Source organism: Oenanthe melanoleuca, chromosome 2, assembly GCF_029582105.1.
Source record: "Oenanthe melanoleuca isolate GR-GAL-2019-014 chromosome 2, OMel1.0, whole genome shotgun sequence".
NCBI classification, from domain to species: Eukaryota; Metazoa; Chordata; class Aves; order Passeriformes; family Muscicapidae; genus Oenanthe; species Oenanthe melanoleuca.
Window position 1 is genome coordinate 94,007,905 of NC_079335.1, and position 12,034 is coordinate 94,019,938.

General features: G+C 39.9%; 1 protein-coding gene across 1 annotated transcript in view; it reads right to left on the bottom strand.

Annotated features, from left to right (window-relative positions):
• ICE1 (interactor of little elongation complex ELL subunit 1) overlaps positions 1-11,640 on the bottom strand; it is a 37,487-nt gene extending 25,847 nt beyond the window's left edge. The window contains exons 1-7 of the mRNA XM_056484453.1: positions 11,209-11,640; positions 10,350-10,408; positions 8,724-8,759; positions 8,255-8,272; positions 7,389-7,500; positions 6,310-6,386; positions 1,161-1,198 (exon numbers count right to left, since the gene is read on the bottom strand). Of these exons, the coding sequence (XP_056340428.1) occupies positions 1,161-1,198; positions 6,310-6,386; positions 7,389-7,500; positions 8,255-8,272; positions 8,724-8,759; positions 10,350-10,408; positions 11,209-11,292 (424 nt within the window). The 5' untranslated portion in view covers positions 11,293-11,640. The remainder of the gene's footprint in view (positions 1-1,160; positions 1,199-6,309; positions 6,387-7,388; positions 7,501-8,254; positions 8,273-8,723; positions 8,760-10,349; positions 10,409-11,208) is intronic.
• Between the last annotated feature and the right edge of the window lie 394 nt (positions 11,641-12,034).

Consider the following 12,034-nt stretch of genomic DNA (forward strand, 5'->3'; position numbering starts at 1 on the left):
AAAGAGATGGGACACCCACTTGCATAACGAAGAGATGAGACCCCCGTTTGATGCAAGCATGAAGCTGATTTATTGATTTCACACATCAATATTTATACCTTTTCAACTACAGCTAAAAATAGCACAATCACACGATTGGTGTTTCTAAGAAACATTACTTAGTCAGAGCTCTGCACAGAGCCTCTGCACAGACCTGTACAGACCAGCATAGGCATGTATGGTCGTGCATGATATATCTAGAACAAAGCACACCAAACACACCTTTTGCTTCTCCATTCAGGGTTCTGCCCAGGCTTTCCAGGGCTTGTGGCCTACCAAACCTAGCACATCCACTTCATGAGTTGAGCAGTGTTCTGAGCCCTGCTCTCCAGCTATATTTCTACACTTTACAATAAGATTCAGGGTGTTTCTAAAACTAAGATATGTCACTCAGTTCACTGTATTTTAAACTATAGTAAGCACAGCTATAATATGTGTGATATGAATGTAAATATCTGCCTTGCCAACTGATGATACAGCAAGTGAAGTCTCAAAGTGTCTTAGGTATTATATCCATTCTCTACCAGCAAAACAAATAAAAACACAGTGCCATGAAGCCAATGCTTTCTCTCCATGTAAAAACAAAGCAAGCAAACAAACAAACAAACCAACCAAAATAAATGCCCTATGGCACATGCCCTATGAAAACAGGCTTGTCAAACTAGACTTAATTAGCCAGAGGGGAAAACATAACAAACCATAGAAAAAATCCAAGAACAGCTTTCCTGTACAAGAGGTACAAGAGGAGGTGCAAGAAGATGGAATGAGATTATTCACTGCGGTATGGTAGACATTACATGTAAATTGAAACAGTTTCCACCTAGTTATAAGCACAAACATGTTACTGAATCAAGTTGCCTAGAGAGCCTGGTAAGACTCCTTCCTTTGAAGCTTTCACGACCAGAAGTTCACTTATAACTTCATCTATGTCCTGTGCCTAAGACACTCAGCAGAAAACATTCTGCAGGAGGGCTGATGTAAATCAGAGACTAAGCACCCCACATAGTACTGGCCTGCCTTGCTCCTTGGGCATGAAAGTTAATGTCACAATTCCTCTGGACATAAAAGGAAAAAAAAGATTATGTTACTGTACTGTTGTCCTACTCAATGTAGAAAGTTACCTTCAAGTTTTTTCACTTTAGTTTCCAGCTTCTTTCTCCTGTTAAAAAGAACACATTAACAGATCATTTTTAAAATTAGAATTATGTTGCATGAAAAGAAAAAAATAAATCTAGCTATTCAAAGAAAACATACCTATACCCAGGGCATGTGAGACCAACCAGTCCCTGAAGTTGAAAAATTAAATTGGTGGCATGTTGCTGACACTCTCACAGAAACAGCTGTATCTGTTACAGAGGCAAAGTTTGCTTTTAAGAGAGTCAATCCACTAAATATACCTTTAGCTACAACTTGGAATTAGAAATACTACCCCAGAAAACTGGCTTTTTTTTGCACTTCTGTGATGTAATGCAGACAGGTTAGTTTTACTCCTTAAAAACAATCAAGCTTTGCTTACAATGAATATCTAAGCAATGAGACAATCAGGAATAGCCTTCAGGATGACTTATGCCCCACAGCTTTTTGTTCAGAACATCCAGATTCTTTAGACTAAAGTCAAACCAAAGCAAAAAATATTAAGCATCCCAAACAATTTTGACTTCAGCATTTCAAACCCTACCTTACATGTAAAACACACAGAACTGGAAAATAAATAAATAGAAAAGTAAATATTTCTGTTATTTTCTTCTGTTAAATTCCAATATCTCAGACATTTTTTTGAACTGTTGTGGTAAATAGATGATTCTACCAATGATCACTGATCACTTTCATGAAGCAGAACACAGTTCATCTATTCCCCACATTAAAACTTGTGTAATAGATTCAGATTTACCATCTAAGCCTTTCTGGATGTCCAGGCTTTAATTACCACTTCAGACATTAACCAGAATATATTTGAAAACCCACTCACAAATGGTATGACTGACCACCTTTTGCATGTTCAGTAGTAAAAGAATTTATACTATAAAGTAATAGACCAAGGATTTGTGCCTTCTTAGCCTGAAGAGGTTCATACTTACTTTCCTATAAGGTGGCTTTGACAGTCAAGCCATAGGTGAGAATTTCAGCAAAACTCCTCACAAAAGATCTTTACAGAAAAAAAAAGGGGGGGGAGGGGGGAGTTGTCCTTTAGAAAACAGGAGGTAAAAACCTTCTGTTTCTTTGTAGATTATCTTCAAGCGAATACACAGAAGTACTATATGTAAAATGCATGGACATTGGAAGCAAGATCAATTGACACAGGAAGATCACAGAGATTCTGTTTACCATTGCAGGGAAAAGACTCATGCAGCCAAAACTCAATTAGGATTCAAGCTGACCACTAATCTGAAGAATACAAGAAGGGCTTTTCAAAATATCTTAACAGCAAATGGAAGATCAGAAATAATATCAGTCTATTGCTTGATGAGGTTAGTCACATCACAAAAAGGGATGCAAAGCAGAGATGTTTAATGCCTTCTTCACATCTGTGACCAATGAAAGACCCTGGGACTCCCAGAAACATGTTCTGGAATACCGTGACTGGCTTGTTTAGCTTAGGAAAGAGAAGGCTAAGGGGTGATCTCATCAAAGTTTACAACTTCCTCAGTGGGGGACAGTGGAGAGGAAGGTGCTGATCTCCTCTCTATGGTGATCCGTGATAGGACAGAAGGAAATGCAATGAAGCTGCATTGGTGGAAGTTCAGATGGGATATTAGGAAAAGGTTCTTCAGGCTCCCCAGGAAGCAATCATTGACCTGCCAGAATTCTAGAAGCACCTGAATAATAGTTTTAGTCCTACAGCTTAGTTTTAAGTAGTCTGGCGAGGAGAAGGGAGTTGGACTCAATGATCCTCATAGGCACTTTTCAACTTGAGATAAAAAATACTATGATACAAATAACTAAGAATCTGAATAAACAAATAGAAACTAAGTGCCAGCATTATCATTGGAATAATATTTACAAATTAAATAATTACAGTTACATATGTAGTACTATACTAATTTCATCAACACACAACTACATGAAGAAAATAGGTAGATGTTAAATCTAGCAACTTACAGAAAGCAGTTTGCAGATGATGCACGTGGGCAGAACTGCTCTTATGCTACCCAACTCAAGTTCCTAACTGATCTTTAGGATACATGCACAACTGCAGATGACAGTTGTACTCAATGGGAATTGCCATCCTTGTAGAATATTCAGATCTCAACTAAACAGTCCTGAGCAACCTAACTTTAACTCTGAATGGCAGACTGGACCAAAAGATGAAGGATAATTTCTGACCCAAGTTTTTTTACATGTAGCTGTAGATTAACAGTAATTTTATGAACAATTCACTCTTATTCTGCTTCTGAAAAAATACAGCTTTCAACTTACCAAACTCATATGACCTACTGCTTAAAATGGCCTCAGTATCAGCAGTATACAAAACAGCTACAGCATCACAGAATTGAGGCTGAGGTTGCAAGAATCCTCTGGAATCCTCATCAAACCCACTCTGCTCAAGCAGAGACACCTACAGCTTGCTGTCCAGGACCATTTCCAGATGACTTCTGAATATTTCCAAGAACAGTGAGGCTACAAGCTCCCAGGGAAATCTATGGAAGCACTCAGCACAGCAAAAAGTGTTTCCTGATGTTGACAGGAAGCATGACCACCTTTGTCTTAGCTGGGGCCCATTGCCTCTTGTCCTGTCACTGAGGTCCAAGGAAGTGAGCCTGGCTCTCTCTTCTTTACAAGCTCCATTTAGGTATTTATAGACACTGATAATACCACCCCTGAGTCTTTTCTTCTCCAGACTTAACAGTCCCAGATCTCTCAGCCTTCTGTCAATGGACAGATGCTCCTATTCCTTAATCATCCTCATGTCCTTCACAGAACTCACTCCCATATATCCATGTCTCTCTTGTATTGAGGAGTCCAGAACTAACACATTACTTCAGGGGTGGCGTCAGCAGTGCTGAGAAGAAAAGAAGCTTCTCTCAGGCTGCTGGCAAACTCTGCTTATTGAAAACCAAGATACTGGTAGTCTTCTTTGTCACAAGTGTGCATTGTTAACTCACGTCATGGGAACACTCCAAGCTGCTGTACTAAGTGTCCCTCAGCACATACTGGTACGTGTGATTGTTCCTCATCAGATGCTGGTCTTCACACTTCTTGCTGAACTTCCTAAGGTTTCTGCCAGCTCATTTCTTCAGCCTGTCAAGCTTGTGCTGGATAACTGCATGCCCCTCTGGCCCATCAGCCATTGGCAAGCTTGCTGACAGTAGGCTGTGCCCCATCATGCAGATCACTACCAAGATGTCAAACTGGACTAGACTCACTATGCAGCCCTCACTGTCTTCCCCAGGGTAGTATTATCTACTGGTCTCCAACTAGACTTTGCCCAGTATTCCTCACCACACTCAAGGCCCAGCCAGTTTTTGTTCTACTGCCTGCCATCTAGCCCCTACAGCACCAGCCTAATGAGCTATGATGAGGCTGTTAAGGGAGATGGTATCAGAGATCTTATTGATGGCCTGTCAGACACTAGCCACTGCTCTCCCCTGATCTAGCAGATATGTCAATTTATAAGGACAGTGAAGCACAACTTCCCCTTGGTGAGGCCATGCTGTCTACTCCCGGGCTTCTTGTCCTTCATACCCCTGAAAATGAGTTCAAGGATGCCCTGCTCCATCAGGTGACCATCCCAGGGATCAAGGTGAGGCTGACTGGCCCGTAGTTCCCTGGTTCCTCCTTCTTGAAGATATGAGTGACAGACAGGGACAAACATTATATCTATATTGACACAATAAACTGCTAGCACATCAGAGAGGTCAGATCTGTCTTAAGATGCAGCTAGCAATGGGGTAGCTGCTCTCTGCTGCTCTTAGATAGGACGATGTGCTGAATATTTCATATACATTGAGTATGTCTATACGTAAAGTAAGTGCAGTCTGGCTGAAGAAATGGCTACAATGCTGGTCTCCTCATACAGTCCTTCGGGTAATAATGACTTGCTGCTCTACTTGTGAATACCGTGTTCTACAAGTCATGTAAAAATACTGGGTTATTTCTTTTGAGAAATGCTTCAGCCACTCGATCACCTCCATGGACCTTCATTAGACTCTGCAGTATACCCATATTTCATGTACAGAAAAGCCCAGAACTGGGCACAGTACTTTAAGGCATGGCCTCACTAGCACTGAGCAGAGAGAACCAATCACTTCCCTTGACCAGCTGGTAGCACCAAAATAGCTTAGAAACACCAAAGTTAAAAATGATAACCAGCTTACATGGAAGCAAGGAGTCACTAGCCGAAATCCCAATGGAATGCGTGCTAGAACACATCAGAAATAAAAGCTGACTACCAAACAGAAGGGTCTCAAAATTCCAAGTCACTAGAGAGCAATTATTGCTTTTCATAAATGCAAAGTGATGCACATGAAGAAAAATAACCACAACTATCAACACTTTGCTATATATTTGTTGGTCCTCTTTTGAGAGCATGAGTACCTTCCCACCCAATATTGCGAAGTCCCAGTTCCCTGATATGGGTGATTTAAAGGTTAAAAATATTAGATGATTAACAAGCAATTAGACAAGTTCATTAGAGTATCCATCAAGAACTATAAGAGTTAACGCACACATATGCTCCAGGCAAGGAAACCTCTGAATGATTGCTTACTGGAAAAACAAAGTTTGGGAATTACCAAGGCACAGCTTCAGAATATTCTGTATTACAGCTGCAAAAATTACATTTGCACTTTTGGTGCCAAATCCTTCCTGCTCATTTCCAAACATGGCAGACGGTTCACTATGAACTGCTGAGCTGTTACATTAAAATAATTACTTCAAGGACTGATTTTAGTACCATTTTGGCAGTATCATTCCTATACTGGCCTCAGAGACTTAAGAGCAAAACTGAAATGGATGACAATAACAAAAAGCTGAGACTAAGAACCATTAGAACTAAAGAAGCTTTTTTTCAATTTCATCCTGTTCCTAAAAACTTCCATTAAACAACCACATAAAACCACTTCATGACAAGATAATGAATAAACTAGCACTGCACTTGAGTATTTGCTACAAAACTTAAGATCATTCTTCCATCAACTCCTTGTTCTAAGGACCCACAAGTACAAAAATTTTAGTGAAATGGAAAGTATAACTAGATATGGTACACTATCAAGTTCAGAAGAGGTAAGAGAGGCAAAGGAAGGTTGGGGGAAAAAAAGAAGCATCACTCACACAGCATCACTGTTTAATATTTCTTCTTTTATTTTAACATATTCCAGTTGACTCTCCTGATAAATCTTGAGAGAACTCTAAAGAAGGAAAGCACAGTTAAAATATGTCCATACAGAGCACATTAAAAAAAAAAAAAGATGACAGACACCTTATCTCTTCTAATGAAAACAATGCCTGGCCAAAAAAAGGTATATTCAATAAGAAAAGAAGTAAGTTAGAAAATCACATTATCCTCCTTCTTTAGAGGCAAAAGTTGTAACAAACAAACACATAAATCTCTATATGTCTATCTTCTGAGTACATGCCTTCAATACCTAGCTGAATAGAAACCTGAAGTCAAGAGCTTAATATTATATACCTTACATATAATCCTATTTTTTCTGAAAAAGTGCCATCAGGACATCAGCTGCTAATGCTTGTGAGGGAAGAGGAATTATAAAACCATTCTAACACAGAATACTAACTAGATACAGCAACAAGACAAATGTTAGTATCTTGTCTTATACCATCATGAAAAAACTACAAGAAAGAAGATAGGGTATTTTCTTCAGAAATTCTAATAACGTCTAGAAAATACATACATGTGGGTAATTTGAACAATCTAAACCTTCTTTCCTGTAGACTAAATCTCAGCTAAGCAATGGAAGAGAAATTAGGAATAAACTCGAGAAGTCAATGATGTAAAAATGCATGTTCAAAAAGGCAACAGAAGCTCAACATTCTTCTGCACAGGCCCTCTTTCTTGGAACCTTTTCACTAGTACAAGTTACATTCAATAATCTGACAAGATCAGAGCAGAAAACAAAAGAGGTCTGAATGTTTCTCCTTTCCTTTCTTAATGAGGAAATTATCAAATAATCTGATCAAAAATCGTAAGAACTACAACATCCTAAACTTATTGCCTCTCTGAAACCTGAAGTAATTTAATTAATTCCATCTAATTTCACCAGAGATACCTGTCCGAATGAGCTGGAAATAAGAACAGAGCTCATTAAAGTCAGCTTCATTAAGACAAACATTAGATGTACACATTTCCTTCAGCAGAAAAAGTGCAAGTTATTTAAACCTTACAGGCACACCTTTTTTTCTTCCAACTCTGCCTTCAAGGAACCCAACTCTTCCTGGCACTTTTCCAGAGGCAGAATTTTCTGTAACATCTTCTCCACTTGGCAACGAAGAGCAGAGATCTCGCTGAAATGGGATGTGCAATTAAAAAAGAAGTTGCCAAAACCGCAGATGCTTTGAAACTCAGTATTCTGACTCTTCAATCAAGCATCTAAGTATTTTGCTTTTATCCTATGGAAAAAATGCTGTGAGAGATACCCAAAAACTTTAAGAGTTTCAATGTTCTCATTTTCCCACCTATTTAAAGAAAATCCAAGATCTGATTTAAAAATACTACACTGAACCCAAAGCTATATGCAAGCAGATGGCATGTGCCACAGAAGTATGCTGCCTACACTAAAGTGCCAGTAATAAGTGTCTCTGCATACATACACAGTGCTTTAAAGTAAGAGCAGAGTCCAGTGTTTTTCAGCAGGCAGGTTGGAGTCCACAAAAATTATATGCTGCCTCTTCCTCTATAATCAGAGAGTATGCAAAGGGCACACAACTCTTAAGTCAAAATGCTTCACAAAAATATGGATGCCCCAAATAGGCTTACGTTTAACCACCAGCAAAAGATGAGCTCCACATCTCCACTTGGTCACTTAAGACTCTCACTAGCCCAGGAAAGAATCCCTTTTTTGATACTGCAGGAGGACAGATTTCTCTTCCCATCATACCTTTGCTAACTATGGCCTAGGAAGTGTGGTAAAAGTACCATACTAAAAGCACAGCTTAGACCCATGGCTGTTGCTATGGCACTATCAGACTCCACAGCCACCAACCACAACACAGAGAATATAGTAATACATCTTTAGTAAACAATATAAATCAAACTTACCGTTCAGCAAATTGAAGCTGTAATCTCTTGTTAAGGTAGAACTTAAAACCAGTTTATCAAATGTCCTTAAGTATATTTCAATCCAACTGCTACTTGTAAAGAAACATCCAGTAAGGAATTCCTCATACAAAAAAACCCTCCCCAAGACTTGCAGAACTAAGTGTTTAAAATGTGCATTTCAACACATTTAAAGTGAATAAGAAGAGCTTCTTCTGTTACATGAAAAAGATTGAGAAATTCTCAGCAATTCAGATTTCAAATAGAACACCTTAAACCACATACCAGAAATAGGCAGATCTTGAGTGGATAGTTTTAATTCCAAAAGCCTATTTTCTTTACCAAACCTACCCAGTTTGTTCCTTATTAGAGACATAATCTCATAACTTAAATAGAAAGCCTCAAGCCCTTTTATAAGAAATGTTTTAGGTATACTAATCCTGTAAGAACACAAATAGAAAACCAAAGGATATCAGTGCATTTCTGCTGATACTCCGTCAGCAAACGACTGTAAGAAAAGGAAAAAACCCAGACATTACTCATTTTCTCACCTGATTTTGACAATCATGTGTTAAGGTATCTTTCCTTTTGCTTTATAGATAAATAGATAAAGTGTAAGATTGGTTCACATTTTCTGATAGTAGTCTATATAACCCTTTTATTTCATTAAGCTGTTCAAACCTCAAATCAAACTGCTTTAAGTAGAATAAAAAAAAAAAAAACAACTGGCAATTACACGAAGTTGTAGCCATTAACTAACTGCAGCTTTTTTAAAAAAACCTGCTTAGATAAAGGACATAATATACATACATATATATAACATAGAATATATACATACATATATATAACATGTTTCCAAACTTGAAAGGATGTTTTCTTAAAAAAGAGCACACATCTCAGAGAAATAATTTGAAAGCCCCTAAAAGGATTTAATTTTCATATTATTCTCCCAGCAGCAGGGTAACACCCTGATGCAAGAGGGCCATGGGACAGCACCAAGGAAAGTTACTCTTTTCTTTCCTCAAATGTTAGATTTTTAAGAACAGAGAGAAGAAAGGACAGAAAGAGTAATACCATGTGACTCATCTCAATACAGAGGGCTACATTACTTTCTATTGCAACAGTTAAAGAGTGACCCAGTAAGGCAGAAAAGAAAGGCTGAGCTGCAAGTAGTTAAAGAAGAGGAAATTTCCACAAGAAATATATGCACTGGCAGAAAGAAGAATCACACAAAGTTTAGAGGTCAGAAAAGAAATCACAACAGAGTAAAGGAGCTTTGAAAAAAGGGTCCTATTTAAGAGACCCAATGTGTGCTAGCTGAAATACTCTCTGGAAATAGAATGCAGGACTGGCATTTAGATTCACTAGAGCCAGATTGACACATATCTAAGAAAGGGTACATAAAAAACAAACCACCACAACTAGGAAACACAGCATGGATATTAGGCCATAGTATGGAGGTATAACTAACATATCTTGATATATTATTCTATACAATCATATGTTGATGGGTTTTGAGAAGAATTGGAAGTAAGCACAGAAAGGATTTTATTATCATACTGTTCTGAACAATGATCAGCTTCACTTTTCATATTATGGTATTTAATCACAACAGAATTTCAGAACTTAATGATCAGATTAAATTCTGCTGAAAAAGTTCAAATACATCTGTACTCAACTTTTAGTTCTCATATTCTTCACTACAGAAAAAATGAAATAAGCTAGCAGAACAAAATGAATTAAATAAATATAAATAAATATAAATAAATATCATCAAATATCTGCTTCTGCCTTAAATAAATCTCTTCAAAGAGTTGCTTCTGCCTGTACTTCTAATAATATTATAATATTCTAACAGTAACAGGTACACTAAATAGCCCTGTTTACTGTCATTATACACAGTTGTTTTACAGAATAAATTAGACTTACATTCTAGATTTAGGACACGTTTGTGAAGCACTTACTTTCATTTTGAAGAACATTTGGTATAGTACATTAGCAGACATTCCACATTCCACAAATCATATTTCCTGCACTGCTGTAAGTACTTAAGAAGAATAAAACCCAAACATATAAAAATGTGTGTAATTGTACTTACTCTCCATCAATCATTTTTTGCTTCAGTGCAATTAATGCAGCTACATATTCATTTATGTTCTGTAAGGAAGAGTCTCAAATCAGTAAAGAACTTACACTCCAAAAATCAGTACTGTAAATAACCCCTAATCTGACTGCTAATGTTACAGAAAATACAATAAACTGTCTTTTTTTTTTTTTTTTTCAGTTCTCTTGATGAATAAGTTACTAAATAACCAAAAGCACATTCATTTAAATACATGCAGAGAATACGGGCTCCACAAGCAAGTATGCGCCTTTAAGTGAAGTCTTACTACTTCGAACTTTGCAGTAGATTCTATACTAAAACCTTATAACTTTTTCCCTCAAAATCCAATTGACCTTTGGCAGAACATCAGCAGTAAACATTAGCTCGCTTGAGTCTACAGATTTTCCAATTTCTCATCCATACTCATTCTAAGTGTGCCCAGTGAGCCCTCAACAGGAGCATTCATTCTCTTCATCTAAAGGAGAAACAAGAATTACCCAAAGCGTAATACCATAAAAACACACGCTCGCTTAAGAGCCCTCAAGGAAGCAAATCCTAAGTCCTTATACTACACCGAAGCAAAGCCAAAAAGACACGACTAGAAACTCCCTAGCAGATCCGACTAGGGAGAGACACGAGCTACTTTTCCACACTTCACCTGGGTAAAGCTCGGCACTGCTGTTACTTTTACAGAGCCCGTTTACCACTCACGCTATCCCCTCACCGACGGCACAGCGAGCGGTGACTGCGGCACCCGACACTTCCTACCGCCAGCGGCCCGGCGCTGACCCGCCGCCTCGCCCGTGAGGAAAAGCCCCGCTGCAGCGCCGCAGGGACGGCGGTGCGTGCCTACCTGCTGGAGAACACCGCAGTTAGCGCAGACGCCGCCGGCTGCCGCAGTCCCGGCCGGCGGCGGCGGCGTCTCCCCGGGCATCATCGTGCCCGCGCCTCCGCCCGGCGCCGGGAGCGCTGCGTGTGCGCCGCTCCAACGCGTCACGCACCGCGCCGCCGCCCCAGCGAGGACCCAGCCCGCCCTCGCCTCCCCAGGAGTGGTGCCCACCGCTGCCTGACTAGTAACAGCAGAAAAGACAGCAAAAAGTGCTCTCTGCAGAGCATGAGCGTTGAAAGGAACCGGTGAACAAGGACTAGACCCACTGAAAGCAGCGCCTCAGCTACGGGCTTCTGCCAGTACTATTATTCTATCCGCTTTTAGGTGCGGGCACTCGCGGTAAGGGAACTGCTATGGTTCTGACGTAGGCGCGGGGCAGGGCAAATGCCTTCCCCCGGCGCGAGGGGCGGGACGGAGCCGCCTCTGGGGTGGTGCGCGCGGGGAGAGGCGGGGCCGAGCGGAGCCGAGCGGAGCCGAGCCGGGCCGAGCCGAGCCGAGCGGAGCCGAGCCGAGCTCCGGAGTCACCCGACATTGGTGACCTCGGTGATCCGCGACGAGCCTGAGGTGATACCGAGACCCGCCGGAGACTAACCTGGCACCATTTTAAGAAGTGTTAGAAAGCCGGCATTCTTGGTTACAGCGTTGGACACTTTGGGAGGATATCTCCTCTAATCGCCTGTGTGTCATGAAACTACAACAGGGCATTTATTCCATCATGATCATACGTATTAATTACAATTTACTTCCTAGCTAATACATAAACATCACTGTCGTATATCCAATTCGCATG